The 26,372-nt window shown below is 36.7% G+C and overlaps 3 protein-coding genes across 3 annotated transcripts in view; 1 reads left to right on the top strand and 2 right to left on the bottom strand.

The window, feature by feature from the left end:
• The first annotated feature begins 1,308 nt into the window (after nucleotides 1–1,308).
• On the top strand, nucleotides 1,309–24,140 carry LOC120633424 (putative phosphoenolpyruvate synthase). The gene is made up of 23 exons (XM_039903635.1): nucleotides 1,309–1,328; nucleotides 1,695–1,806; nucleotides 5,338–5,592; nucleotides 6,144–6,312; nucleotides 6,660–6,770; nucleotides 7,551–7,793; nucleotides 8,423–8,550; nucleotides 9,433–9,603; nucleotides 12,205–12,386; nucleotides 13,200–13,348; nucleotides 14,342–14,478; nucleotides 14,836–14,977; nucleotides 15,865–16,012; nucleotides 16,713–16,979; nucleotides 17,616–17,897; nucleotides 18,354–18,518; nucleotides 19,800–20,025; nucleotides 20,555–20,796; nucleotides 21,182–21,330; nucleotides 22,126–22,353; nucleotides 22,804–22,993; nucleotides 23,285–23,402; nucleotides 23,568–24,140. Exons 2-23 carry the CDS (start codon nucleotides 1,695–1,697, stop codon nucleotides 23,726–23,728), a joined length of 3,975 nt encoding a protein of 1,324 aa, XP_039759569.1. The 5' UTR covers nucleotides 1,309–1,328; the 3' UTR covers nucleotides 23,729–24,140.
• LOC120633435 lies at nucleotides 2,911–4,047 on the bottom strand. The gene is made up of 2 exons (XM_039903646.1): nucleotides 3,725–4,047; nucleotides 2,911–3,245 (listed from the first exon to the last, which is right to left on the bottom strand). The coding sequence occupies exons 1-2, from the start codon at nucleotides 3,831–3,833 to the stop codon at nucleotides 3,043–3,045; spliced, it is 312 nt and encodes a 103-aa protein (XP_039759580.1). The 5' UTR covers nucleotides 3,834–4,047; the 3' UTR covers nucleotides 2,911–3,042.
• Nucleotides 24,141–24,632: 492 nt separating the features above from the next.
• LOC120630273 overlaps nucleotides 24,633–26,372 on the bottom strand; it is a 39,843-nt gene continuing 38,103 nt past the window's right edge. The window contains exons 57-58 of the mRNA XM_039899443.1: nucleotides 25,857–25,947; nucleotides 24,633–25,212 (exon numbers count right to left, since the gene is read on the bottom strand). Of these exons, the coding sequence (XP_039755377.1) occupies nucleotides 24,949–25,212; nucleotides 25,857–25,947 (355 nt within the window). The 3' untranslated portion in view covers nucleotides 24,633–24,948. The remainder of the gene's footprint in view (nucleotides 25,213–25,856; nucleotides 25,948–26,372) is intronic.

Here is a 26,372-nt window from a genome sequence, read left to right as displayed (position 1 = left end):
GTATCGTAAAAAAGAGCGACTAATTATTGCGGTGCGTAATGCGTACGGACTCTACGCATTGCTCTGTGAACCGGAAATATTTTAAAGTTTCCCAATCTACAAAAACATACGATTTATTTAATTAAATACAAAATTTTCGATATAGGTTTTTTTTTTTTTGCATACTTCCGTCATATTAAATTTGTATTCCTATACATAAACACGCAGAGTGCTTAGACAATGACATCTCGCTAAGAAAATCGAATAGAGGCGCCGCTACAGTAGCTCATTTATATAAACATAGACTGCTAAATAAAAAAATCCCTGTGCTTCGCCGTAGTCGGGTAAAAAATACCTAGTGTAGTAATAATATTTTTAAATTGAATGTTTGTATTGTAGTATTTGATAAATTAATAATAAGCATTCCTTAAGACAGGGTCGTGCTCAATTTCAAATAAAGATGTTTACATTTTCTAATTGTATTATTTTATTAACACCCCACACAATAAGAGTTTGAAACTCTTAACTAAGAAATTAAAAACTTGATATCTTTACTACTAGATATCAAGAATTTCAGGTGGTGTAATCCGCATATACATCCAAATTAACACGCGAACAAAGTCGCGTGCAACTACTAGTATGTGCTAAGATGATGAAGAGCAACTGACTCATTTTAGTATTTAAAATGGGAATGACGTCATCAGCACGAATATAACACATTTAAGAGTCGCCAGGGTCATCTGTATTTTTGCAGCGTATCTGTTATAGAATTGACTCCGCAGCAGCAGAATCGCTCTCAAGTTCCAGCTATTATTTATTTTGGTATCAAACCGCATACGAAGCTTTAAGACACGTGCTTTCAATGTTAGTAATCGATATACGACGAAATGATCATAGACTTATTAAGCTCGGCCGCTATAGATAAGGTTATCGTGTCTAGAGTGTTGAGGGAAACCGACCTACTCTTTTTGGCGTTGGCTCTACATTAAAACCAATTATCCGCAGTTACTCCCTAAGGCCGAATAGCGCACATACAGTTGTCGTATATTTAAGTGCTCCCACTTAGCCAGTTGAGAAACACACAATATCTAAATTTTCTCTGGTCTAGTCTGGTGGAATACTTTGACCGTGGTTACCACCCTACTGACGAAGACGTGCTGGCAAGTGGCAAGCAAACTAGTCTTCCGGTACGTCATTCTACGATTTGGGACTTTATTTGCTTTGTCTATAATTGATTATGTTTATGAAGGTAGGTAAATAATTTTCTTCTTACTTCATTCACTTAGGACGTCTGTCCATCTCAGTTTCTCGCAGATTCCATCTCTGTCCCAGCAGGGAAATCTAGATAGGTACGTATCGTTTGACGTTTCAGCCTTAATACTTCTATATTTAAAAAAACAAAATTAAATACATGGTACGTTCTTTAGAACACTTAGGAACAAGGTGTTATTAATAATTTGTTGACATTATTATCTATTATTATTGAGTAATTTCGGCTTAATCACGGCGATAAGCTACTACTGATTATTCGTCGAGTGACATGTCCCCTACATACAATTATTATTACGAACAAGGCGCTTGCTCAGTATAGTTGTACGAGACCAATTTATGATTGAATAACAAGTTTCCACTGACCTTCCTAACGTTCAATTACCATTAATAAACATTTGATGTGATTCTGAAGATTACTTTACATAGATACGTAATCGTTTTAGATGGATTTATTCGATGTATTACTCCAAGCCGGTCTGTTCACTACTGCTGTGGTGTTTTATTTATTATTCGTAAGAAAGCCGACGAAAACGAAAAGATACTATCGAGAACCTGGTGAGTTTACTTTCCTAATAAAGAAACTTAGTATCTTTGCAAACCGTTAAGTAGTTTTTCAACTACTTTTTTTTAACCTAAGTACATAAAAACACATTCTTACTTGATTGATGATTTTAATTTCACTAACATTCCACCACTACCTAGAGCTTTAGGCGTGTGACCCAAATTGATATTTTAACAAACAATAATAAGCTGCTTTTTACTCTGACGTTACAGTGTTTTTATCTCGAAAAGGATTGTTCGATTACTAGAGTGCAAATCTCATAGGGGTAGTCTCACATTTCTTTAATAGATCCCTAAAATCGATAAAAATCTAGGTACGTTACGACCTCTTTTCAAAAATGTAATATCACACGGTTAAGAAAAATATGCACACGACTCAGAATACCTACTACTTATTATAAACTCGCTAACTAAAACCTATGCTAAAACGATGATGCAAAGTAGGCAAAGAGGATATGCATGTACAAAGTTAGGCCTAGTCATGCAGATAAATCTTAATTTAATTACGTTGATTACAGAGAACGCAGATTACAGATAGTAGTACCTATGTACTACTTACCTAAATATATATCTTTCATAGATTATACAAGATAATGATGTAGACAGTTGTCTAGAGAATTAAGCGTTTCAATTAATAAATAGGTATGGGCGACTTAATACTGCAACTATATATAAGGCCTGCAGTGTCTTGTGTTTTGCCAGGGACTTTGCACACATTTTGTTTATCGCGATATTAACCACTGCATCGTTAACAGATGCATCTGGGAGCTCAGCCATTTATTCGGTTGACAGCATTAGTGTTGCCCAAATTCAGTCTTGGTCTTGCAGTCTTGGTCTTGTTCTTGCGTTTTTGCAAGACCAAGACCAAGAACAAAACCGCGTATTTTTAGCAAGACCAAGACCAAGACTGACCGTGCAAGACTTGAGCAAGAACAAGACATAGCCTGCAAGACTCTTGCGTCTTGCAGCTAGGACTTAGCGCTATTTCACGGAGTAGTTAGGTGTAACAGTTCGGTGTATAGGTAGGTAGGTACGCTTAGGAATTCTATGAGACGCAAAAAACTATATCAAAGAATGTTAACTTATTATGTCGTAAGACCACAGCACGCAACCTCAATATGAATTAATTAGGCAGTTAAATGAGACAACGTTTGAAATACTTAATCACTCATTTAAACGAAACAAATACAGTTAAACAAATTCAATATGTAACAAAACTATCGATACAACTTAAAACACTGCGCTTGCGCCGGAATCTACCCCACAATAATCTTTTTCTTCGCGCCCGCGCCCTCTTGACTCCAGCGCCGCCGCCGTGGCGCCGCTTACGTCATCGGGGTTGCCAACACGGCCCTCCTGCACCGTGCATGTCCCCAGGCACGTAGTAAAGTCCAGTAGGTTCCCATCACTTATTTGTACTATGAAGGACGTATCTGCAATTAAACATTGAATATTACATATCAGTATAACAATTACATTTTACACCTATTCATATTCCTTTAGTCTTAGGAATATTTGCTCTATTCTTTGCATCCTATAACAGCATCCTTTTCAAAGCTCTTTTATGCTTAAGTAACTTTATGAAATCCGCTGTTTTCTTATGCACTGAACTGCCTGACTCAGAATCATTGTCTTTATGCTTAGACAAGCTGTACAGATACCGTTCACTCCTTTAGTCCGGAGCAGTGCCTGTTCCAGTTTATCCCTTTATACTTAGGGAGTGACTGCTTCAGCTCACTACTCCTACCTTGGAAAATGAACTGAACCTGTATAAACATGCATTAAGACAGATCAGCACACTCTATGGTATAAGTATATAAAAAATATAAATAGCGACTCATTAGACTATTCAAGAGATCAAACTTTATTTAATGGTTAAGTAATTTGCAATGAATTTAATAAAATGCCTTACTCAATTTTGCCAACACGCATGTTACTTGTTTAGGATCCATTTTAATCAATGCACCAATCATCAATTCTGATCCACGGTTTAATATTTTCCGCAGCGGCCACTCCATCATATTTCTTATTGCATCTCTCACTGCCTCTCATGTCACTGATTTGATACCTATCTCGCCCCAAACACTTTCCTATTTGGAACGGACCCTTGAATGCTGGTAGTAACTTCCTACTCCGTCCATCATTGGTTTGGCTTTGTATTTTTACCAATACTAAGTCTCCCTCATTATATGTTTTGGCTTTTATGCGGTTTCGATCGAATCTTTGTTTCTGAGATATGGCATTAATATTTATATATTTTAAAACTTCTGTCATCAAACATACAAACGAACTCTTCAGCTTTATTCAAATAAATGATAAATCGTAAAACTCTTTTATTAAATTTCTTATAAGTTGAGGGTTCAATCTCTTTCTAGACAGATAAGTATTGTTCTTTAAAATACAGTCAAGTTATTGTAATTAATTTGTTTTTTTACATGTTTTAGCAAATGTAAGCTTATAAATCATAAATGTTTATTAAGAAACAGTTACTTCCATGGAAAACGACATATAGGTCAGTTGATTTTTCGAATTTCTTATCAAATCTTCAGTTATTTATTAATCTGCTTGATCTTTACTATGGCTATGTTAATTCAAGCTCACAATGTTCCAATTCTAATACGTTTTTCTAAGATTTAAAGTAAACTTTAATAAATAGTAATAGACTAATAGGTAATTGCAAGACTTGCAAGACTCTTGCTGCAAGACCAAGACCAAGACCAAGACTGGGAGCGCAAGACCAAGACCAAGACCAAGACCAGGTGTATTGGCGCAAGACCAAGACCAAGACTGGCTAAGTCTCGTCTTGTTCTTGCATTTGGGCAACACTAGACAGCATAGGTAACTTCGCGAGAAAAACATTTTCTGTCGTAACATAAGACAATTCTTCATATTAATATGCCAAATTAGATGTCTCGAATGAGATTAATGTTATGGTCCGATTTCACGTGGCACCTTAGTTAGCTAGTGAGTTAGATACCGCCGCCCACGCACATCTATAGCAACAGACGAACTGAATTCCCTCAGTCCCGCTCTCCGTTATATTCTCTTAGACGCGTCGTCCGACACCCGCGCGAAAAGGTGTGGTGGTGTCAACTGTATTCTGATCTGCGGTCACCACAGGGCATAAGAAGAAACGGCAAACGGCCAGGGGAAACACCTCAGAAGGAAATTGGTTCCGCATTGTCCATTTACGTGGATAATAAATACCTCCGTAACTTTGCAATAATTGCATCTTATTTATCTACTATAATGATAAGCTGATGTAATATTTATTTATACTCTGGTATTTAGCATGGTCGTTCGAAATTCAAATCTACGAGTATGTCGGGACAGGTTGAATCTTTCAATTTGGAAATTTTCAACCAGCCCGCATTTATAAAATTGGCGGCTAACACAATCGTGGAGAAACATTGCATGGACTTTCTCATTGGCCGATGAAGATGATGACAGTGGAAAATCATTGCACTTATTTCCTCTTCCATGGCTGATGATGATGGTGATAATGAATAGTTCTTTTTTTCACAGGATGGAATTATCTTCTGAAACTATTCTTGGCTCGTTTTGCTGTAAGGCGATGGAAATCAAAACTGCCTTCACGAGAATTAAGTGAAACTCCCCGAAGGGAACTGAAGCTTGGTACGGATGATATCACACTACGAGCTTCATCATCTGACGGATCTTCTATTTTATTGAGAATACGCAGATTGTGTGGCCGAAAAAACATAGCCGAAGTTGTATTATATCTTCAAATACATGATGGCACCAGATACAAATTACCGCGTAAGTTCAAAACTTTACTATATAAAGACAGTAGTCCGCAATCTTTTTGGCCGCCATAAACTACGCGGCAGCTGATTCCAGGCCAGATACTTACGCCAAAAATTTTGGAGACTATCTACTGTAACTGTTGAAGCAATAACCCGTGAATGTGAAAATCGTTTTACATATTCGCCGCGTCTTGTGTCCTTTAGTCGGTTATTGTCTCGCGTAAGGGCTAAATAAACTTGAAGTAGTAAATACATAATTATCACACCCGACTCAGAGTCACACACCGGGCGATTAAAGTTGCGCTCGCAGTTTTCTGTACGTGTTAAAATGAGGAGTTCCAGGCCTTTTTTGCGATGCTAAAACAATTGGCAGAGCAGGTAGCAAAGAGGAATGATGTTAATGTCTCCCGGTGCAGAAGTGGCGGCCTTATAATTAAAGCGCAGTGCTGTTGGACCCCGCCAAAAGGTGGACGAAAGACATCAAGCGAGTCGCAGGAAAATCCGGCCAAAGATAGCGAAAAGGCCTGAATGGAAATAAATAACTTTTTAATTCATATATTACAGAGCACCCCGAAACAGCTATTGCTGAGTGGATCAGTACGCAAGATGGATGGAGTGCTGGTGGACTGAAGATACAAATATTAGAATCGCAGACGAATATAAGGATCATCTACAATGGGCTTCTTACACGACTTACTGACAACGTTACTCAGCATGTTAAGCTCAATCTCCTGTAAGTATAACCGACCTTTTGCCATAGCTACCCGCACCGGTAAACGCAGCGATGGTTCATGGTTATGCAGCGGCTCCCATTTTGGTGGACAGACAACATTAAACGAGTGGCTGTGACTTGGGACTTGGGACTTGGGAGCCGCTGGAAAGCGGCCGAGGATCGTGAATATTGGATCTGCCTACTAAGCACATATATTCAGTAGTGCACGTCAATCGGTTGAAGTGATGATGTGGATGTTGATAATGATAAATAATCTTTAAACCCCAACAGGATTTTCATACTTCTGAGGACCTACGCTCGGAAGTGGGACATTAATGTCCTGTGTATAATCATAATAAATATTGCAGATGGGCATCAGCAACTAGAGTTGTGCGACACCCAGAGGACTGGAGTGTTCAGCTCGCGGCAGAAGCATTGGCTCTGGAACCTTGGCAGGATGGCAGTTGGCCGCAAATGCTGTAAGTACTTATTCTTTATTACGTAACTGAAATAAGATTGAAACGTAGGTATTTGAGTACCTACCTGCTTAATTTATGATTCATAATTCACCCACAAACCATATACATGAACTAACTGTGCTCCACAACTTCATCCACGTACAATTTATTATAGCCACATAAAATTCCCCCATAAAAACTTAGAGAAATGTATTAAAGAAGAGACTCTTATTTTTTACGAGTCCACTACTGGACTAAATGCTTATCCCAACAGGAGGGTTTACCTTATCACCAAGCTAAGGAGACGGGCTGGAGACCGCGGTAGATGGTAGTAGTAGAATAGAGAACGCTGCTGCATGTTTTCCGTTATATTCCCAGAGTCGCCTCTTACGACACCTGCGGGAACAATAGGGGTAGTGTTGAATGTATTCTTGTCAACAGACAACACGGCACGGCTTTCTGCTCGATCTTAATTTTGTTGATATTTTGTACCAAAATCAATATTCATCTCATCATAATAATCATCATTATCAACCCACTAAGGTATCCTTTGCGAATGAGAAGGGTTTAGGTTGTAGTCTACCGCGCTGCGGGTTGGTATCGGGACTACAAACGCATTGGAGAACATTATGGAGAGCTCTCAGGCATGCAGGTTTCCTCATGATGTATTCTTTAACCTTCCAAGGTTGTGATATTAAATTGCATCAATTAATATAATGTTTCAATACTACGTATATCAAGTTTTACTTAGTCTGCAAGTCAAACTTGGACTAAACCGGATTTATTTTGAAATATTTGTAGCAACAAATGCGTCGGAGGTTCTGGCAGTTGGATGCAATGGGGAGCCATTCAAGGTCGCTTTCAATCGTTTGATGCAAACGGCGCTATAGACAAAAGCGAATACCTACGTCTACGTGGAGCTAAGGAGCGGAGTTGGTCCCCTGACAGTAAGGTTCTAAGGCGGAAGGTCACATTGACTGCATCTGCGAGCGATGGGACCGCGGTACAGATCCGTGCCTTCTCGTACTATAAGAACTTCACACAGTATGTATATTTTTTCGAAATCTTGTGAGAAACAAAAGGTTTTTGATTTTGTTTAAGCTAAGTAATCTATGTGTAAATAGCAGCAGACTCACTGATTATTTTTGGTGATCTGTCCATTTTCATCTTCATAAAACAATTACGATGCCCTTATTACAACCGCTGCGCCGCCATCAAATTGTACGTTTTGCATAAAGACAACCTACCAGAAAAAATACGGGACACGGTAGAAAGGTCTTCCAAACTGACTTTAAAAATCTTACATCATCATCAACGGGTGCCATCTTCTTTAAATTGAAGTTTGGCGGCAAACAATCGAAAAGCCTCCCTATTAAGTGCCGCTTTCTTTATATCTCGGTAACAAAGTCCGGTCAACACAGTTGTTAATCGACACTTGATTAAGATTTTTTGTTGAATATTTGCAATGTTATCCTGATTCCCCTTCAATTTAATGTGAAGCGATATAAGATTTCTAAATAAATATATTCAAATAACGCTGTCGGAATCTGTATTGCCACTGAGTAGAAAATAGAGACAAATATATATTCTTAGTTTCGCTTTTTATCTTATAAAATATAGCTTAAAAATATGTTTGTGTGTAAATACAAGTACAAGTGAATTTATTTCTACAGGTGCATTTCAGGAAATGTGCGTTTCCCCAATTTCATGGTGAAAAGCATAACTTCAACCGACTTGGTCTTGTCTGATTTTTGCGAGGGTGCCAATCAAATACCAAACACCTATACTATTAACATTTGCAGTGAGTTTCGCTTGATCATTCTAATCCTATTGAGGTCCCATTTCTCAGAGAAAGCTGAGCTGTTTAATGATAACCTTATAAATATGAATAAGCTGTAAGTACAAGAAGAGAAAAAGATAATGGTTAAATATTATTAGCTTGTAAGTAGCCACTATAAAAAAAGTAAGACTAATATGTAGGTAGTGACAGATAAGAATGTACACCGAATGACAAATGTGCACCTCAATATTTATGAAAATACATAACAGAGCAAATACAATAACTGAGTGAAATTGTAAGTACCTAGAACAGTCTCCGACCGTCATGTCGGAGGAAAATAGGAAATAACACATAAAAAAAAAACCTTATAAATAATATAAACCAGACTTGTTTTATTATCAGATATTTGAGATTACAACCGAACTCCCTGGCAGGGGATATTTATTAATTTATAATTTCTGAATTTTCGCTATGTTTTTCGCGTTGTAAGTTTCGTATGTCGTAGTCTTGTGGGATTTCGGCCGAGGCTAATAACCTAACCTAACCTTACTTTTGACAAATATGTGCGTTGCACTTTCTTGTGAATGAAATGAAAACTGCGTAGTTACCTAAAGTTATTTCTTAAAGTATTCCTACCATCTATCCCACAAAAAAATTTCATGAAGAATTATCATTGAACTCTAATATTCTGTTGTCATATTTCAAACAAGCAAATAATATAGATTGTATCGCAATGCAATGGAGCGAGCTGCACTGCAGCGGAACAACGCGTCATTGTGCATTAGGTACCTACTGTTGCATACATTTAAATGGCAAAATGGCAATGACAGAATAGATAATTATTTTATTTTAACGATATAAGTATTTGTGTAAATTAATCCAATTTAATTAATCAATTTACAGCATCAGACAGCCGCACTTTCAAAGTAATACTTCGGATAAGCAAGGATGGCGGGCGTACTTTTAGTGGTGTGCCACGCCAACAAGAAGAAGTGTACCGGAATTGCGCTGTTGAAATTAACGGAGAACACGGAACTGGAGTTCTAGAGCTTGCATATGACAAATTAGGCACAGGTAGGATCTTCAATATATTTTTGCACACTAGATATTTACATACCAGTGGAATAGAAAGCGGTGATAGCCCAGTGGTTAGGACATCGGCTTCAGCGACTTCGAATCCCAGCACGCAATTCCAACTTTTCTGAGTTATGTGCGTTTAAAGTAATTCAAATATCTCTTGTTGTAAGGAAACCTGCATGCCTGAGAGCTCTCCATAATGTTTTAAAAGGTGTGTGAAGTCCACCAATCCGCACTGGGCCAGCGTGATGGAATACTGCCTAAACCATTCTCATTATGGGAAGGGAGTCGTGATCGCCGCGCCCAATAGTGGGCCGGTAATGGGCTGATATCGGCCATGGAAGTCAATCTCTTCCAATTACGCTGGAGATATTAAAGTGTGTGCGCAAACACTGGTGCACTCTCTATCCCCTTATCCTCACAGTCCGCAGCTGCTCCGACATGACTGGAAAGAGACCAGGCCCAAGACTGACAGCTTAACTTGCTCTCCGAGGCACGGGGGTCAATCAATTCCGCCAATTTCCAAACTCAAGATTGGTATAACCTTGTACTACTTATTAACCTAAGAATTAGTAAACCCACTTATTAACTGTCCCGTTCGGGAATTAAACCTAGAGCTTCGTGATTTGAGTCGAATATGCTTACCACTAGATCAAAGAGGCATGGAGGGACATTAATATAACAAGCATAAAATTAGTAATTCATTTAAGGGTAATTGTATATCTTTTTATAACAAATTACCAGATGAAATCCTTGAGATGTCTCTCAATAAGTTCAAACTTTATATAAAACTTAAGCTTATAGAAAAATCCTATAATAATATTAAGGATTACATGTATGATAAAAAGCTTGGGTTTGAATTGCTCTTACTTCATAGCTCAACATTAACTAGACTGTGAGATGGTGATAAAAAAAAAACCTGGCTGAGTTTGTTGTGTGCTCTTCTTAGACCAGTGCGCGTTTGGAACCCTCCTAGCTTTAGTTTTAAGTTAACGAATGCAGTTATCACCATCACTAACATTAGTGTAACATGTTAAATGTATGAACGCTTCATAAGTGTCCCTAATAAGGTCTGCATGAATAAAACGTTTTTGAATTTTGAAAATATTATCATGCGTCTTATAGCTAATGAGTAAGAGTTATTTTTCCTCTGAGGATAAAAAAACGCCGAATTAATTCTATATACTATACATCTATATTCTATATACTTAAACAGAATTTCGTATCACTTGAACTTCGTAAAACTCTGCACTTGATATTTGCGTATATAAATTCTTTTGTGATTTAAAACTATCAGCTGTTAATTTTATTTCTTATTAATACCGACATCAATAATCTTTAGCTATGGGACAAGGAATTACTAAGGCAGATAGTTTTAATTTGTCAATGCCGTCACGAGTGCGGCCATGACTATTATTTAATAAAAATATTTCTATATATATGGGAAATATTTTTATTAAATATAACTTGCAATTCATACCAAAAAAACCTTTAATTTCTACAACAAAAAGAGATTTTTGGATATAGTAGATACTTCCAAACATCACAGGGCAGGTTTTCAAAATTATTCATCATGCCTAGTGAGGGCCGAGTAATATCATGAAGACAAAGCAAAACCAAACCACTTCCGAAGTGGTTTTTACACGCTTATATTAGCTTCACCTGTATGTATGTATGTAACCGACCCCTTTGAGCTCGATTTTGACCCACTTTACACGGTCAGATTTCTTTCAAACTTTTTAGACATATCGAGGACCGATGACAATACACTAATCTGAGAAGATTATTCCAATTTTCAATATTAAAAAAAAGATTTTTTATTTTTTTCGAACGATTAATTGCAATTACTACAGCGCCATCAAAATGTAAAAAACCTATGGCGTTACCAACAGATGGCGTTCGCGTACCTAACTAAAAAAAGCGTAGCGTAAATTACTAATTCCACAGAAAATTAACGAACAAGGCTATAATACTATAAAAATAGTTGCCAAAATGAGGCGAAAAAAAGTTTTTGATCGTAAATCACTCTCTGATGTTTTGTATCTCATAGTCGTGCAATAGTTTAAAATGAAAAAAACATATATACCACGCATTTTTTTACAATAAAATATTTTGTTTTTATTCACACTATTATTAATTTATATTTATTGAAATTTTTAACACTATTCTTAATTTAAATTTATTAATATTTATTTTCTATTTTTTAGTTCGGTTTTCTATAAAAAGCGTGTTTTTTAGTTTTTTTAAACTATTATTTTTATGCATAACGAAGCTTTTTAAAGTTTAAGTAGTAATACAGTTTGTGACTACTGCCGTGCGTATTTCTGCCGCAAAGCAGTATTGTTGAAATGCTGTGTTCCGGTCTGAAGTGCGTGGTTGCCGGTATAATTACAGGCTTAACCTACAGCTCAGGTTGATGGACACAGGGCGACTTTTTGTACGACATGTTCCTTGCATGCCCTGCGAAGTGTTGCGCTGGGTACAGGCGATAGTTTTCCACTTACCATCAGGTGACCCTGCTTCATCTGCTTGGTCCGTCAATAATTACAAAAATAAAAATGGGCACAAACTCTGACAAATGGTTTTCTATGATTGTAGAATCCACATCAGCGACACCGCCTCATATTATACCGCTTCCCGTATTGAAGTGGCTTGACGAGGTGGAAGCTGGGAATACAGATTATTGTCTGCCCTTCGATGCGAGAGCCGCTACTTGTACTAACTACGTCGGAGGAAAAGGAGCATCGCTTGCTCTATTGGCTTCAGTACAAAGCAAAGAGGTAATACTATTCCATCTTGGGTGTGTCGAAGTAGAGCAATTTCTTGAACTGTCCAATCACAGATTACATACGGAAAACATAAGTGTCAGATTAACAAGACGCAAGATGCCTTTGGGTAGCACACACAAATCGAGGTATAAATAATGGAACAGTATGCACACACAAAAAGAAAAGTCTCAACCAGTGGCGTGCACTTTATACATGCGCAAATACATTGCCTACCCAATTTTTTTTTTATATAACTCGTATAGTATTAGGAGTTTTTTCATATTATGCCATCTTCCTGCTTTACGCATACGATGGTCAAAATGCACGCCACTGGTCTCATCCTTTCCTTATATTTCCACTCGTGCACTTTCGTCTTTATCTCGTGCACCCCTTGAACTATCAACAGAGAGATAATTTTGTTAACAACGATGTTACAATTAAAAGTATACAAATACACACACACTTATATTATAGTATAGAGTAATATATTAATCAAAATAATTATTTCAAATTCATTTATTTGCCTTAAATATGAAAACATAATATTATACATGTTTAGACACCGTCTTTGACATGAATATCTTAAGGTATACATTTATTTTGCATGTTTACCGCTCAGTTCAAATATAAATTAAAATATATTTTAAGTATTAAAATAAAAAGAAAATGTATCGGTTATATACCCATATTTATTCGGTGCATTAAAAACCATCCTACGCGCCAGAGAGTTTAACCATTAGAATTTAGAACATTCACTGTGCAAAAATATGCGGATATTTAATTCAAACTAATAATAACATATTTAATCTGTGGATTTTATTTAAGGGGTACACTGTCCCGCCCGGATTTTGCGTTACTAATAATGCCCTTAATAAACACCTTGAAAGAAATGCTACGCTAGTAAAAGCTATCTCGGAAATAGAGAGCGCCAACGAGGATTATAAGGAGAGCGTTTTTAAGGAAAAATGTGAAAAGTGAGTACATACCTATTTTTGTGAAATATCTATTGCAAACATGATTGTGCGCAAATCATAAAACGAATTGAACTGATACGAGTAGCTTTAAAAAAGTTGTTATGTTTAATTTTTTATAATAATATATTTTATTTTATTAGAAATAACTACATTCATATCTTAATTATTACGCTGAGATCTTCTTTTAAGCATATAATATACTTGTACCAGAAGGTCTCGCTCTTCTCTAACAAAATGTGTACATAGATTGAGCGAATTTATATTTAAATAAATTTTTACTATCTAAAACTAGAACCAATTATGGAAAGAAAAGTATACTGTGTGAGGGAGTGCTGTTGTACAATAATTTACCTGAGAGAATCATTAACACTAAAAGTTTACCAATGTTTAAAAAACTTGTTCTTGAACATGTACAAAATACCGTTCAGTTAAGTTAATGTGACCTCTTTCCTATAAAACGATTTGTATTATCGCTCGCTAACTTTTTATTTAACCACCCGCAAAAATTTTAAATTAAATAATATGGTACATCTGTAAAGCACTTTGAGATTTTGCATCTACTAATTTTAAAATGTTATTGTATTCTCGATGTAAGTGAACTATTGTGTTCTTTTTTGAGAAAATAAATGTCTTCAAGCTGAATTTTTCTAATTTAACTGTATATTATTCAGATTTTTTTATGCTTGCATTGCATGTTTTACAACTGCTGATTGAACTTTAAAAATCAAATTAGTTCAGTTTAAAGACTTGTGTTGGTACATCTTATTTAGCGTCATTGATGTTAATCTGGATCCACACAAATCTCTTATTTCAAAGTTACAACCATTACTTTAAACCGGGAACACTGTAACATTATTTATCAACTGTCAATGTAGAGTATTTTAGATCTTACAACAATTAAACACAATTTTGTAACACTCAACTGAACACACATATAAAAGTTTGATAATCATACATAATAACAATGAATTACTTATTATTAATATTTTTCAGAACAGTTAGCTTATTTGTGACAACCGAAATAGTTGAAGATGTAAAAGCTAAAATATTAGAATATTTGAAGGAACTAAGGGAGAAAGCGTCGGATAAAACCTATGGCCCTCAATTACGATTTGCTGTAAGATCCTCAGGTAAATATATAAATCTTTAATTGAATTACTATCTGGCAATGTATTTTACAAGAAACTTTTACATGTGCATAAAGAATTTTTACATATTGTAAAGTCAACATCTCCTGAGGTTGCTCCGGTTTAGGAGCGAAACGTGTGTAGAGGGTAAATTACCGAAGATCTGTTTGGTGTGGAGTATAAGGATTGGAGAAATTATAAATTACAGCATACAGATTCTCTTGCTTTTCGCGGAGTATAGCAAATTAAGCTTAATTTTCATAACATATCATATCCGCAAAGTAACGCCTGCTTCTAACTAAGTTTATTAGTTTAGTACAACAAAAATCTAAAATCTAATTATTTGTTACTTGGCGATAGCGATCGGCGAAGACAGCGAGGCGCTATCGGCCGCCGGACAAAACGAAACAGTACTAGGATGTGTGAGCGACGATGACGTCATACGCGCCGTCCAAAAGTGCTGGGCATCTATGTTTGCTTTTACAAGCGCATATTACCGCAGGTACGATAAAGATTAGAATGAATATACACGTATTTACTATGAAAGTACAATCATGTTAAATAAATATGTTTTAATTTTTTTGAACCCTCGTTCCGAATAACCTGCGAACTGAATTAAATAAAGCTCGCTACAAACTTCGCCGGTTATTCCTTTTATTACCACCACCATACGTACCGCGTCAATTTTTACTGAAAATCATCATCATCATGTCTTCCGATGGATACAATGGACATTGATATTTTTTCTGTAATAAAAGATTTTTTTTTGTAGTAGAGGAAATTACGCTTATCTTACTTATCTTATATGTATATACAAATCTCTTGTCACCATTGTGTTAGAGGCGCACTCTTTCAAAACGGCTCGATCGATTTTTACTAAATTTTAAAGTAAATTTGGTAGGTATGAGGTATATAGGTCGTTAAGTATATTTGATACCACACTCACATCATATAGATTGTTATGAAAATACATGGCAATAACTAAACGGCAGAATGTTTGCCGTTTAGGTATTTTAAAAATTACATTTAAGGGTTACAACATCACTGAAATCTTTAATAAAGTCAAATCTGACATCAACAATCATCAATAACATATAACATTCCAAAGTTGGACTCAGGGTCTCACCCTACCAAGGTTTGCCCATAATTACCACGCTGGGTAGGCGGGTTGGTTTGCAATAGACGCTAGTAGATAGTAGTAGTACTGACGACGCCTCTTCTGCGTTAGTCGCCTCGGACGACACCCGACGACGCCTACGACAACGAAGAGAAGGGGTGGTGAAAACTGTATTCTGATCCGCTGTCACCACACGGCACACGCCCTATTGTTATTGGATTTGTTAGGATTGTGTACAGTCAATTACCCCATTGTTTTTTTGTATTGTAAAGGCAGAATGGTCAGCCGTGCAAGTGCGGTGGTGGGGTGGTGGTGCAAGCCTTGGTAGCGCCACGATCCGCCGGCGTCATGTTCACCCGGCACCCGCACCACGGAGATCCCTCCAGGATCCTTATCACGGCCAACTATGGCTTGGGAGAGGTCAGTAGAGAAGATTGACACTACAAAGAAAAAGTAATTCTATAATAGATTTAGAAAAGTGATTATAACGTAAAAAAGTGAAGAGCAGAGTCTTCTGATACGGATGTAGTCCTAGTAAATCTAAAAGAAGGTTGAAATCGTAGTTGCAATTGTAATAAATTTTAATGAAACAATTAATTAATTGAATTCCAATTCGAAAATCATTTAATTCAAGAAGGCCTAATAGATAAGAACTTTTGATATGTCCAGGGTGTCAGTTTGTAGTGACTCTACCACCGGTTCAGAATGCAGATTCTACCGAGAAGAAGCGGGAGAGAAACTCAGCAGTTGTTCTTTTCCAACAAAATTTTACAATCTATCAATATTTTTGCTATATTGCGCGAGATGAAAGCGGAGCTACTTGCTTCCAAGCAAACTTACCATCAAGAAATTCTTTAATTGTATAGTACCTCGATTTATACATTCTTGAAAAAGTACTAAGTAAAAAAAATCGACATTTCTGTTTGAATTATGCCATAGTAATCCGTGACCCCATTTGACCTAAAATGTCAACGCTCAGCTGATATCATGTTTGTCACCGCGTATTTTCTTAATGAAAACTTGGTAGAGGTAGTATTATATAAGTATTGATCCTAAGAGCATGTGGTGGAATAAAAGTAAGATTATAGTTAATAAATGTTCAACTATTTAATTTTTTCAGAGTGTGGTATCTGGATTAGTCGAACCGGACACCATAATCGTAAAACGTGGAATAGACGCTAGCTTATCAATTGACAAGGTCGAACTTGGTTCGAAAACACACAGAGTGACCACGTGTAAGGATGGCGTTAGTTCGGAAAGTATTCCAGATTCTGAACGAACCAAAGCGTGCTTGTCAGAATCGGAGATAATGAGACTAGCTCATATTGCTGTATCCCAAGAAACACTTTGGGGTGCTGGAAGGGATATAGAGTGGGCTATTAATGATGTAAGTATTATTAATAAAATATATGTTCAAAATTTATTTTTACGGGTCGCAATCCTTCTATGCTTTGTCTTCAGGGTAGAATAGCTCCCTTTATAATATTTTATAAGATCGGTTTTTACGATACGTACAAGCACAAATAAATAGTGCTCTTCCGCTTTCTTTGCTTTCTTCCGCGGGAATATTGTACAAAGGATAGCACTACTTTGTATCTATCTGTGTTCAACTGAATTGGAACCAATGTTTATTTTTCAATACCGGTTAAGGACTCTAGTTTCGATACAGCAGCTCCGATATCATAAAAATATGCAGACTTGTGTGAAAATTTTCAGTCAGTTCTCGATTACATTCGCGAATACAAATACAACAAACGAAAATTAAGTTGATATGAACATTTGTTCAAATCTATAAATGCCCACTTCTTTGCCTGCGCTGGTTTAAGTATTTTTAAATCCCACGTGAACCATTAAATGTACTGGGATAAAAAGTGTTCTATGTCTTCTATTCCCTTATTTACCACATTTTATTAAGGTCGGAAGCAGCGATTCCATCGCATCAACAGTTAAGCTAAACCTACAAACATAATAGTAAAAAAGCAGACAGACTTTCATTTTTATAATATTAGTATGGATTAAGCAGGACGCAATATTCCTTCTGCAAGCTCGGCCCATCACATCCCTGGAGAGATGGACGGAAGAGGAGTTGCTGCATGAATTGGACTTCCCGATAATGTCCGACGACGAGCTCGTCACTTTCGCAAACACCGGAGAGGTTCTGCCTAAGCCGATGACCCCTTTGAGTTACGACATGGTATATCGTCCTCTGGAGAGAGGCATTGCATCGTTGATGATAGCAAACGGCGACGGTTATGATAAAAATATTATTATCACGCACAATCGATGCGCTATTGCATTATACAACGTAAGTTATCACAGGTTGGAAACCTGTAGGCTTCTTTTTTAACTTAAAAACGCTGGAGTCTCTTGATTTTTGTAGAATTCCTTATTTGTAAACCGACTTAGATTTTTTTTTCTTTAATTTAAAAGGACATACTTTGTGATTGGTCTCAAATATATTTTACTTAGAATGATGTCGGGTTTATATTTTATTTAATCCCATTTTTTTAATAATCCAATATTAGAGCCGTTGGCATGTTCATTTTTCAAATACTTTGTACTCAAACAGGTTCCCGCGAACACAACTAAATCAATTTATTTATAGTACTTCTTTGTTTTATGCCGGTGTGTTCGCCTAATTACAAGTTTATTATAATTTTTACCAGCAAAAACAGTGCAATCAACCGGAAAACGTAGGAAGTAATGCTAATCATTATAATTTATCATGAAATTATTACCAGTAAAAAAATATCTTTCACAGTCAGTGTATCGACGAGTTACTAAAGAGATTGATATTAACATGCGAATGTTGGAAATGTCCATCCACGGGCACAAGGTAGCTGATGATGAAATTCACCAAACAGCGTTACACAGAAGGCAACCTCTTTTTACGGACAAATTATTTACTATTCTGGATATGATAAAGGTGTGTAGGAAACTGGTAAAAATCGTAAATGGGATATTCATCGTTATTATACCCCATATCATACAATTAGTGACCACTTAATGTTCCGATGGACATCTTCGGCTTATGGTGATTCGGGTTTATTGGACTAGGGTTTATAGCCGCTTCTCGTCTTGCGAGTCTTATATAACCTCTCGAAAACGGACCAGATCACTGGCTTTACTGGCTTATTTTTGGGAGAAACACGTTAGAAAAAAAGAAGATCATGGGGGCGTACGTAGTCCGTACGTACGCTCCCGTGAATAAGTCCGGTCGGATGAGATTACAAATTTTGGAAGACGCTGTGCAAGGATTGTATCTGTGTGTTCCATAGTTTTACTACTACTTCGTCTTGAGATCAATTTTCTGACGACAATTGTTCGTGACTCCTGATTAGGTTGGTCGTGATTCCGACCATTAACCACGACGCCTCAAGCAAAGTAAGATTTTATAAATTTTAAATGCATATAAAAAAATTCGGAACCGACAGGATTTGATCCTGCGACTCTCTGGCAATCGCGGCCTGAGCGCTTTCTCCAATTAAGCTACGGCTCTCCTACCGTCGATGCCGAAATTAGTATATGGCTTTCACATAAGTCTTATAGCGTCTGTAGCGTCATCTAGTAGGAAACGTTGCAGTTTCAATCTACTTTTCAAAGGTCCATATTACAATGAGACACGTTTGAAACAAGAGATGACACATTGCTTTTTTATATCTTTTTATAAAACTGATAATTCCTCCAAGTGTAGGTATAAACACTAATAAAAATTATAAAAAAAGTAAGATTTTGATAGTTTTTTCAACTATTGGGCTATGGCAGAGATCGACATCTAGGAGAAAGTTTTTCAATGTAGATATAAGAAAGTTGATCTAGGTAACTGGCATCACTTGAAGATGCGAACATAAGCCACCCATAAGATAGATAGATATAGATGCTAGAAGGTAGATAGATGCTCTACCTGGCATGCTTAATGCATGCCAGGTAGAGCATCTATCTTGCAGGGAAGATGGACGCTGGAGTTGTTTCTTAATAGCAACCGCAAAATCGGTAGAAGCATCTGCCGACCACTTGCTTGTAGTTGCAAATTGAAGTGAATTGCGTGCAAAAGATGATGCCTTAGTCTTCTAGCTGATGATAAAGAAAGTAAAGAATCACCACAGTACAGATTTTTGGCTTCCCAATCTAAAGAAATCTATGATAATTACTTGAAAAATAAGTCTTGCATACATCCGATGTTGCAAATTAACTTGTATGATTGCAGAGCATGATAATTTCAAAGCGGGCGATGAATGACACAATCAAGCGTGTAAATAAGATGAATCTTAAAGCCGAAACGGATGATCCACTGGAATTGTTTAACAAGATAATGGGAGCGGAGAAGGATATGATGAGGTACACTAATAATCACGGAATAACGAGCGTAGCTAGCACTTTCACCCAGTTTATAGCTATGAGTGTGCTGCTAGAAGATAGAGAAGATAAATTAGGTAATTGGTAACTGTGCTTCTGTGCGTTTAACAAGCGTCAAATTTGGATTGTAGCGTGATTTTAAACAGCCGAATAGCCCTAAAGATATAGCTTTAACACATTTTTTTTTAATTCAGCTTCAAAAAATACGCATGAAAACCACAGAATTAACAACATACGGATATCGTGTACACGACTAATATTGAAGCATAAAAAACCACTCCACTTAAGTAGTTTTTAGCAGTTGGCAGTAATTATTTTACCACTAATGTTTTAAAATGTTTACCATAAGATGGGGAAATGGGAAAAGTAAACTAGCAACATTCCGCGGGTGTGAAGTGAGAGATGCGCCTGGGTTTTGACTGTTATTTAACACAATGCACTGCATACAATAATGACTGAATGAGGGTTCTGTAAGTTCTCTCTCGTGATGAAAATATGGTTTAAAAAGGAAACTACGCCATAAAATAATAAGGCTACAGGGACAAAAAGAAAACAATATAAGTAGGTAAGCAAGTGTATGCATTTTTGAAAGGGAACTATTTGTAGATTTCTCACCTGAGGCGTGTTACGAAATCGGCAAATTATTAAGTTCTGGAGACGTGTTGTCTGCGGAGGTGCCACACGCATTGGCCAAACTTGCAAGCGACCTGGAAGAATCCGGTAAATTAACGGAATTCCGAAATCAGGATCCGAACACGGCCATGGCGTGGCTTGAGCACAATTTACCAAATGTGTACGACGATGCTTGCAAATTCTTGGACCAGCACGGGCATAGAGCTATTATGGAGGTGAGTAGAGCCGAAAATGTTCTTTATTACATTTATTTGTTTATTAACTTTTCAAGGGAAACAAAGTGTTCGGGCACAAACAGTACTATTATACATAAAAGTAATGTCGTATTTTTGCTTAAAATGTACCTCGAAAAAGTACAATACTTTTATAACCTATTGTTAGGTATCGATAGGTCAACATATAGAATTATATAAATTCTTTGGTTAAATACCGGTTACATCATCGTTATAACCGCCAGCCTATTAACGTCCCACTGCTGGGTACACCGCACAAGCCTCCTCTCTCTTAGGAAAGATTGTTTTAGGTTATGGCATTTAACACTATACCGGAAGCAATCGGATGAAATTTCATAATTGTATATTTCCTTTAACTGTATTGTAGTTTGACTTGGCAACGAAGCCGTGGATATTGGTACCCGCTGAGTTAATGAAAGTGCTTATGCACATAAAACCAACAAAGGAAGATCGTCAAAACAAAAGTAGTGATGAAATCATTGCTTCTCTAAAAACACCAAAAAAGTCCAGCACGAGGTAGGTGTCGAATTTAATTTATTTATTGTAGCGGATATGCAAATAAAAATATTGTTACAACAAAACTATATACTATTCAAAAAAATGGCGGGCTTTGGCTAGCTTGACGTACCAAACCATAATGGCGGCATTTTTGGCATGGCGGTGAGGTACGACAACATGGCGGCTTATAATCTGTGGTCGGTGCACTGGCACGTCTTATCCGTTACATTATCATTCTTAAAAATATATTTTTTGATTGTGCCACAAACACTAACTATTCATCTAATAGTTTTAACCCCTATAATTAAATTCGCCTTGTAAGTATTTAAATTTCTCATATTTAACCAAATTTGTGGCTCTTGGATTTTCTTTTTTGTTATTTACGAACGAAGCAGATGGCAGATCTAATGGTAGTGGAAAATCTTCGTTTATAAGCAACACTTCGCAGGGTATGCAAGCAACACATCCCACAAAGTGCCACACAGAGTCCATCAACCTAAAGCGTAGGTGTTAAGCGTCATGTCCCTGTAATTACACCGCAAACCCTTCAGACCAAAATACAGCAATGCTACTTGGCAGCAGAAATGAACACGGTTGTAGTACTTGCCAGGAAGAGCTCTGCCACAAAAAGTTCTACTAATAACATGGATGCGAAGTCAATTTTAGCAACCAAGTTGAGATTACACATCAATGATGATGTCGATGATGAGCACTGAGAGCTAACGTTTCATCTTTCAGTTATTAGTTGGCTTGTTTTTTAGAATAATTTGAGCACTAAGATTTTATACTTAATAATATTTGTGTTTACTTTAGAAAAGTCCTGCGATGGATTCTTCCGTTGTGTCACCGTGCAGTACGCCACCGGGAGGCCACGAAAGCGCATTTGATCCTTGCTGTCCACAAGGTTCGCCTGGCAGCTCTGAGCCTCGGTCGATTACTCGTACAGAGCTGGTTCTTACCACATCCAGACCTGGTGTTTTACTTTCGAGTGCACGAACTTAGGGAATACATCACCACAAGAGATCCATCTTTATTAAAAAAGTAAGACTTATTTCTTTAGAGTTGTTCTAGGATTCGATTGTAGACCAACGCCACCTCAGTTATGACCGCAAATGTTTCGGGTTTCTTAAAAATATTGAAGGAACCGCTTGTTATTCTGCACTGAAAAATATTTTGCGCACGTTTCCACAATACAAGCCGTATCAGACATACGCCAAATATCTTCAAAATCGATTCGTTGGTTAGTCACGAGTATTAATTAACAAAATATGGTACTTTTTTGATCGGATGGGAAGGGTTCTTGGGTACACCCAGGATAAATTTTCAGGATAAAAAATATTGCCCTTCTCGGCTATCGTAGTACCAAAGTTCGTAATATTATTTCAGCCGTAAATACATAAATAATACACAAATAGACACGCCTAGTATGTAATCTTGATTTACATCCTATATTTTAATAAGTGTTAGTTAATTTATATATGCCTATTTCAGAGCTTTCCAACGTCAGCAGTGTTATCCAGGATGGTGTAGACTGAAATTCCCAGAAATTATCAAAGGTTGGCCTCAGCCTCTTACCATAGAGAAGCCACAAATTACAACTGGAGAAGTGAGATTAGAAGCGACATCTGTTTGTGGAGGAGAGGTTATTGCTAGAGCATGTGTTGTTAAGGATCTTTCAGAGGTAAATTCACATTAATAATGCTAAAACTTTCGATTTTGATCCTCTAAAATTTATTTGCTTTTTTTAGTCTAGTTGTGTCTATTTACTTAAACGCACTCTGAAGTTTTTACCGAGCTTTTGGATCGATAGTTGCAGCTATCTTGACATTATGAAACCTACTACCTCTAGAATGTTAAGCTTACAGCCATCTCTGTACTTATTTCAACTGATTGGAGCGCTAAGAAAACTATGTCCAATAATTATTTAATATATTACACCAAGATAACGGCGGTTCGTCATATTTTTTTTTAGATTAGCCTCTTACAACAGGGCGATGTGCTCATAACGCATGCGACGGACATTGGATGGTCGCCGTACTTTCCCCTATTATCAGGCATCGTTACGGAATTAGGAGGACTTATATCACATGGTAAGTATTTAATAATCGTTTTTATGTAACATTTTAATACCTCCATTTAGATGGAGTACCTACATTTTTATTTGTGCCACAGATAACTAACGGTGAAATACACAGAGCATATAGTAGATATAATAAAATAGTTTAACTATAGTGACCACGATCTTATGTTCACAGGAGCAGTAATAGCGCGTGAGTACGGTTTGCCTTGCATCGTTGGCGCAACGCACGCGACGGATTTGTTCAAAACGGGAGACATGGTGCGTCTCTCAGGAATCGAGGGGCTCGTGGAGGTCATCAGTATAACAGAGAAAGAGAAAACTGATGCCCCCAAATAAGATACTCACACAATTTGCAAAGACCCTCTAGATGATATAATTTGATAACGGACCAACCTTGTCATTCTGGACTAACGCGGAACGCCGCGTTCAAAATGTCGAAATCCGGTTAGAGACCTATTTATATAGTCGACGAAATATAGACAAAACGTTTCAAACTGGCTTTACGTTATAAAGACGTTATTAAAAAGGTACGTTTTAAAAACAGTGCCATCTGTGTGTTAGCCTTAAAAGCAACACAAGCTAAGTATACTGAATATTGTAGATTTTTAAACCCACAGAAACACCTGGCTGGGTAAAGTTCTAGTATTATACAAAGGGCAAACATAATTGATAGATGATTGTCCGTTCACATAATATTGTAATATTAGTATTACCATTTTTAAGTAATACATATTTCGTATCATTTTGACTGACACTTTACGATGAAGCTATTTAGGAGAAATCTGTTCACGAAGTACCTACTTCAGAAAATATTTTAGTGTGTAATTTTTATTATTATCATAAAGTGAAGATTAGACTATACTTGTGTATAATTAATACCTTAGTTACCTAGTAATTATTCTAAGAAAAATATTCCTATTAAGTATCTATAATAAAATAAAAGTATAAATAAAATGAAGTATTTATTAACTCCCCAAAACATAACTCCAAAAAATACAATTCAAAATAAATTAATTAAATAAACGCAAACAAAATTATAATAGTTAGGTACTTAAGCGTGCTACACACATATTATACGGTCGATTGGGATCAAATATGATGAGAACGCGGTCGCTTATGTACCTATTCGCGCTTAACACTGTTTGGCCTGATCGAATGTTTCGACTCGATGAAGACACATAAACACTTTTAAAAGTGGATTTGTATAAATTATAAATACCTTTTAAATATCTTCTCAGCATTATAACAAAATACAATGATTTAAGAAAACTAGAAATTCCATAAAGATAAAGTTTGAGTTCATCCTCAAACGTCAATTTTAACTTTATTCCGACGTCAACATTATTTAAAATTTGATTCTCGATCATCTAACGCTCTGTTAAAGATGCATGCATTTAATTTAATAACATGAAATGAATTTCAATAGCCTAGTTAATATCTCAGGATTTTTTCCTAGCTAAATTTCAATCCAATATCAATCTACAACATCGGGATTGAACGCACCAAACTTCAAATTTCAATTCATTCGCCATAATTTTTTTCAAGCTTAAGGTAGATTATCTGTCGCTTTGCGCAAGAACGAGTAACTCGTAGCAATTGAAGGCAAAAGGTCTGCCGAAAATGACGACGTGGCAGCAATACATGGGTGCGTGTACAGCGCCCACGAGGTGTGAGCCGCGGTAGTGCACGCGGCCCACATGGACGCCTGGCGCTACCCTAACCGCCCGTGCGCCTATCTTGTCCATACCACCCAAGCCGCCTGCACTAGCCAGCCCGGCAGCACGGCACGCCACCCACGACACTTCAGCGTTACACATCACCTGATGGTCCAAATTGTTATTTTTAACATTTTATATCAAAACTTACTGAACTTTTTCTTAACTAACTACATACTACACATTGCCTATTTTAATCGCACATTATTATATAACGTAGGGATTTTTATAAGTTACATAATATTTTGTCCAGTTATTCAATAACTCGTTTGAAAGTGTTATTATGTGGTGTGCAATAAACAATGAAGTTTTTACAAACAAATAGTTTTGACAGAAATGTTAACAGATCATAAGTAACTCAAGTTAAGAGTAACTAAAGACAAACGCGCCACCCACGACACTTCAGCGTTACACATCACCTGATGGTAAAACTTGTTCTTTATTAACTAAGTACATCAGTGCAAGGCAATGTGTGATTTCAATATATTATGTAGTTTGTTTCTAACGTACGTTTTTTATTAGTTACATAATATTAGTCCAGTTATTCAATAACTTAAGTTGCTCTAAAATCTAAATGGACCCTTGTGGCATACAGTTAGTATAATGTAGTGGGCAATAAACAATGAAGTTTTTACAAACATAAATTTTTTTAGATTTAGCAGAACTGTTAACAGGTCATAATTAACTCAAGTTAAGAGCAACTAAAAATGAACGGATTGAAGTAACCTAGTGTCGATTTTGTTATTCACCTGATATTTAGTATAATGATGCACTGCACCATCACTATACACTATGCAGCAGTGCTTTGCTGGGTGTAGGGCTGCAGGTAGGACGTTACGTCTGCAGAAGTTAATATAATAATTAATTAATAAGTAATTGTTGACCGTAATATATTGATGCTTTAAAGATTATTAAAGAAGAATAGATAAGACTGAGTGGAGTGTTCTCTGAAACGCCTAAGGGCACAACGTCTGTTAGTGTATTTTAGCTGACTATGGTTAGATATAATAAAGTACCTACCTGTTAGTGCATTTACTGTTTTTGCCTTACAAAGTGGTGGTAAATACACCTAAAAGTTTGTTCATTGGTACATCGTGCATGGAGCATTTGGTTGGTTGTTTTGTTCATTGGTACATGGTGCATCGTGGATGGATGACATCATCGTGATGGTATGCTAAGAACCAGTTAGTCGCTTTGGATGCCGTGGATCGCTGAGCCAGGAGAATTATAGGCGAGGTTACACCTCTTTTGGCTAAACTCCAAAG

Source organism: Pararge aegeria, chromosome 2 (assembly GCF_905163445.1).
Source record: "Pararge aegeria chromosome 2, ilParAegt1.1, whole genome shotgun sequence".
NCBI classification, from domain to species: domain Eukaryota; kingdom Metazoa; phylum Arthropoda; class Insecta; order Lepidoptera; family Nymphalidae; genus Pararge; species Pararge aegeria.
The sequence above is the reverse complement of the archived record's forward strand: the minus strand, read 5'-3'. Positions and strand labels throughout refer to the sequence as shown.

What these genes read in the sequence shown, in the direction of transcription:
- LOC120633424 (XM_039903635.1), top strand. Translation starts at nt 1,695, where the DNA reads ATGGATTTATTCGATGTATTACTCCAAGCCGGTCTGTTCACTACTGCT. An exon ending in CATGTTAAGCTCAATCTCCT is followed by an intron (nt 6,313 to 6,659) that starts GTAAGTATAACC and finishes TAAATATTGCAG; the next exon opens with ATGGGCATCAGCAACTAGAG. An exon ending in ATATGACAAATTAGGCACAG is followed by an intron (nt 9,604 to 12,204) that starts GTAGGATCTTCA and finishes CTATGATTGTAG; the next exon opens with AATCCACATCAGCGACACCG.
- LOC120633435 (XM_039903646.1), bottom strand. Translation starts at nt 3,833, where the DNA reads ATGATGGAGTGGCCGCTGCGGAAAATATTAAACCGTGGATCAGAATTG. An exon ending in ATGCGTGTTGGCAAAATTGA is followed by an intron (nt 3,246 to 3,724) that starts GTAAGGCATTTT and finishes GTTTAATTGCAG; the next exon opens with ATACGTCCTTCATAGTACAA.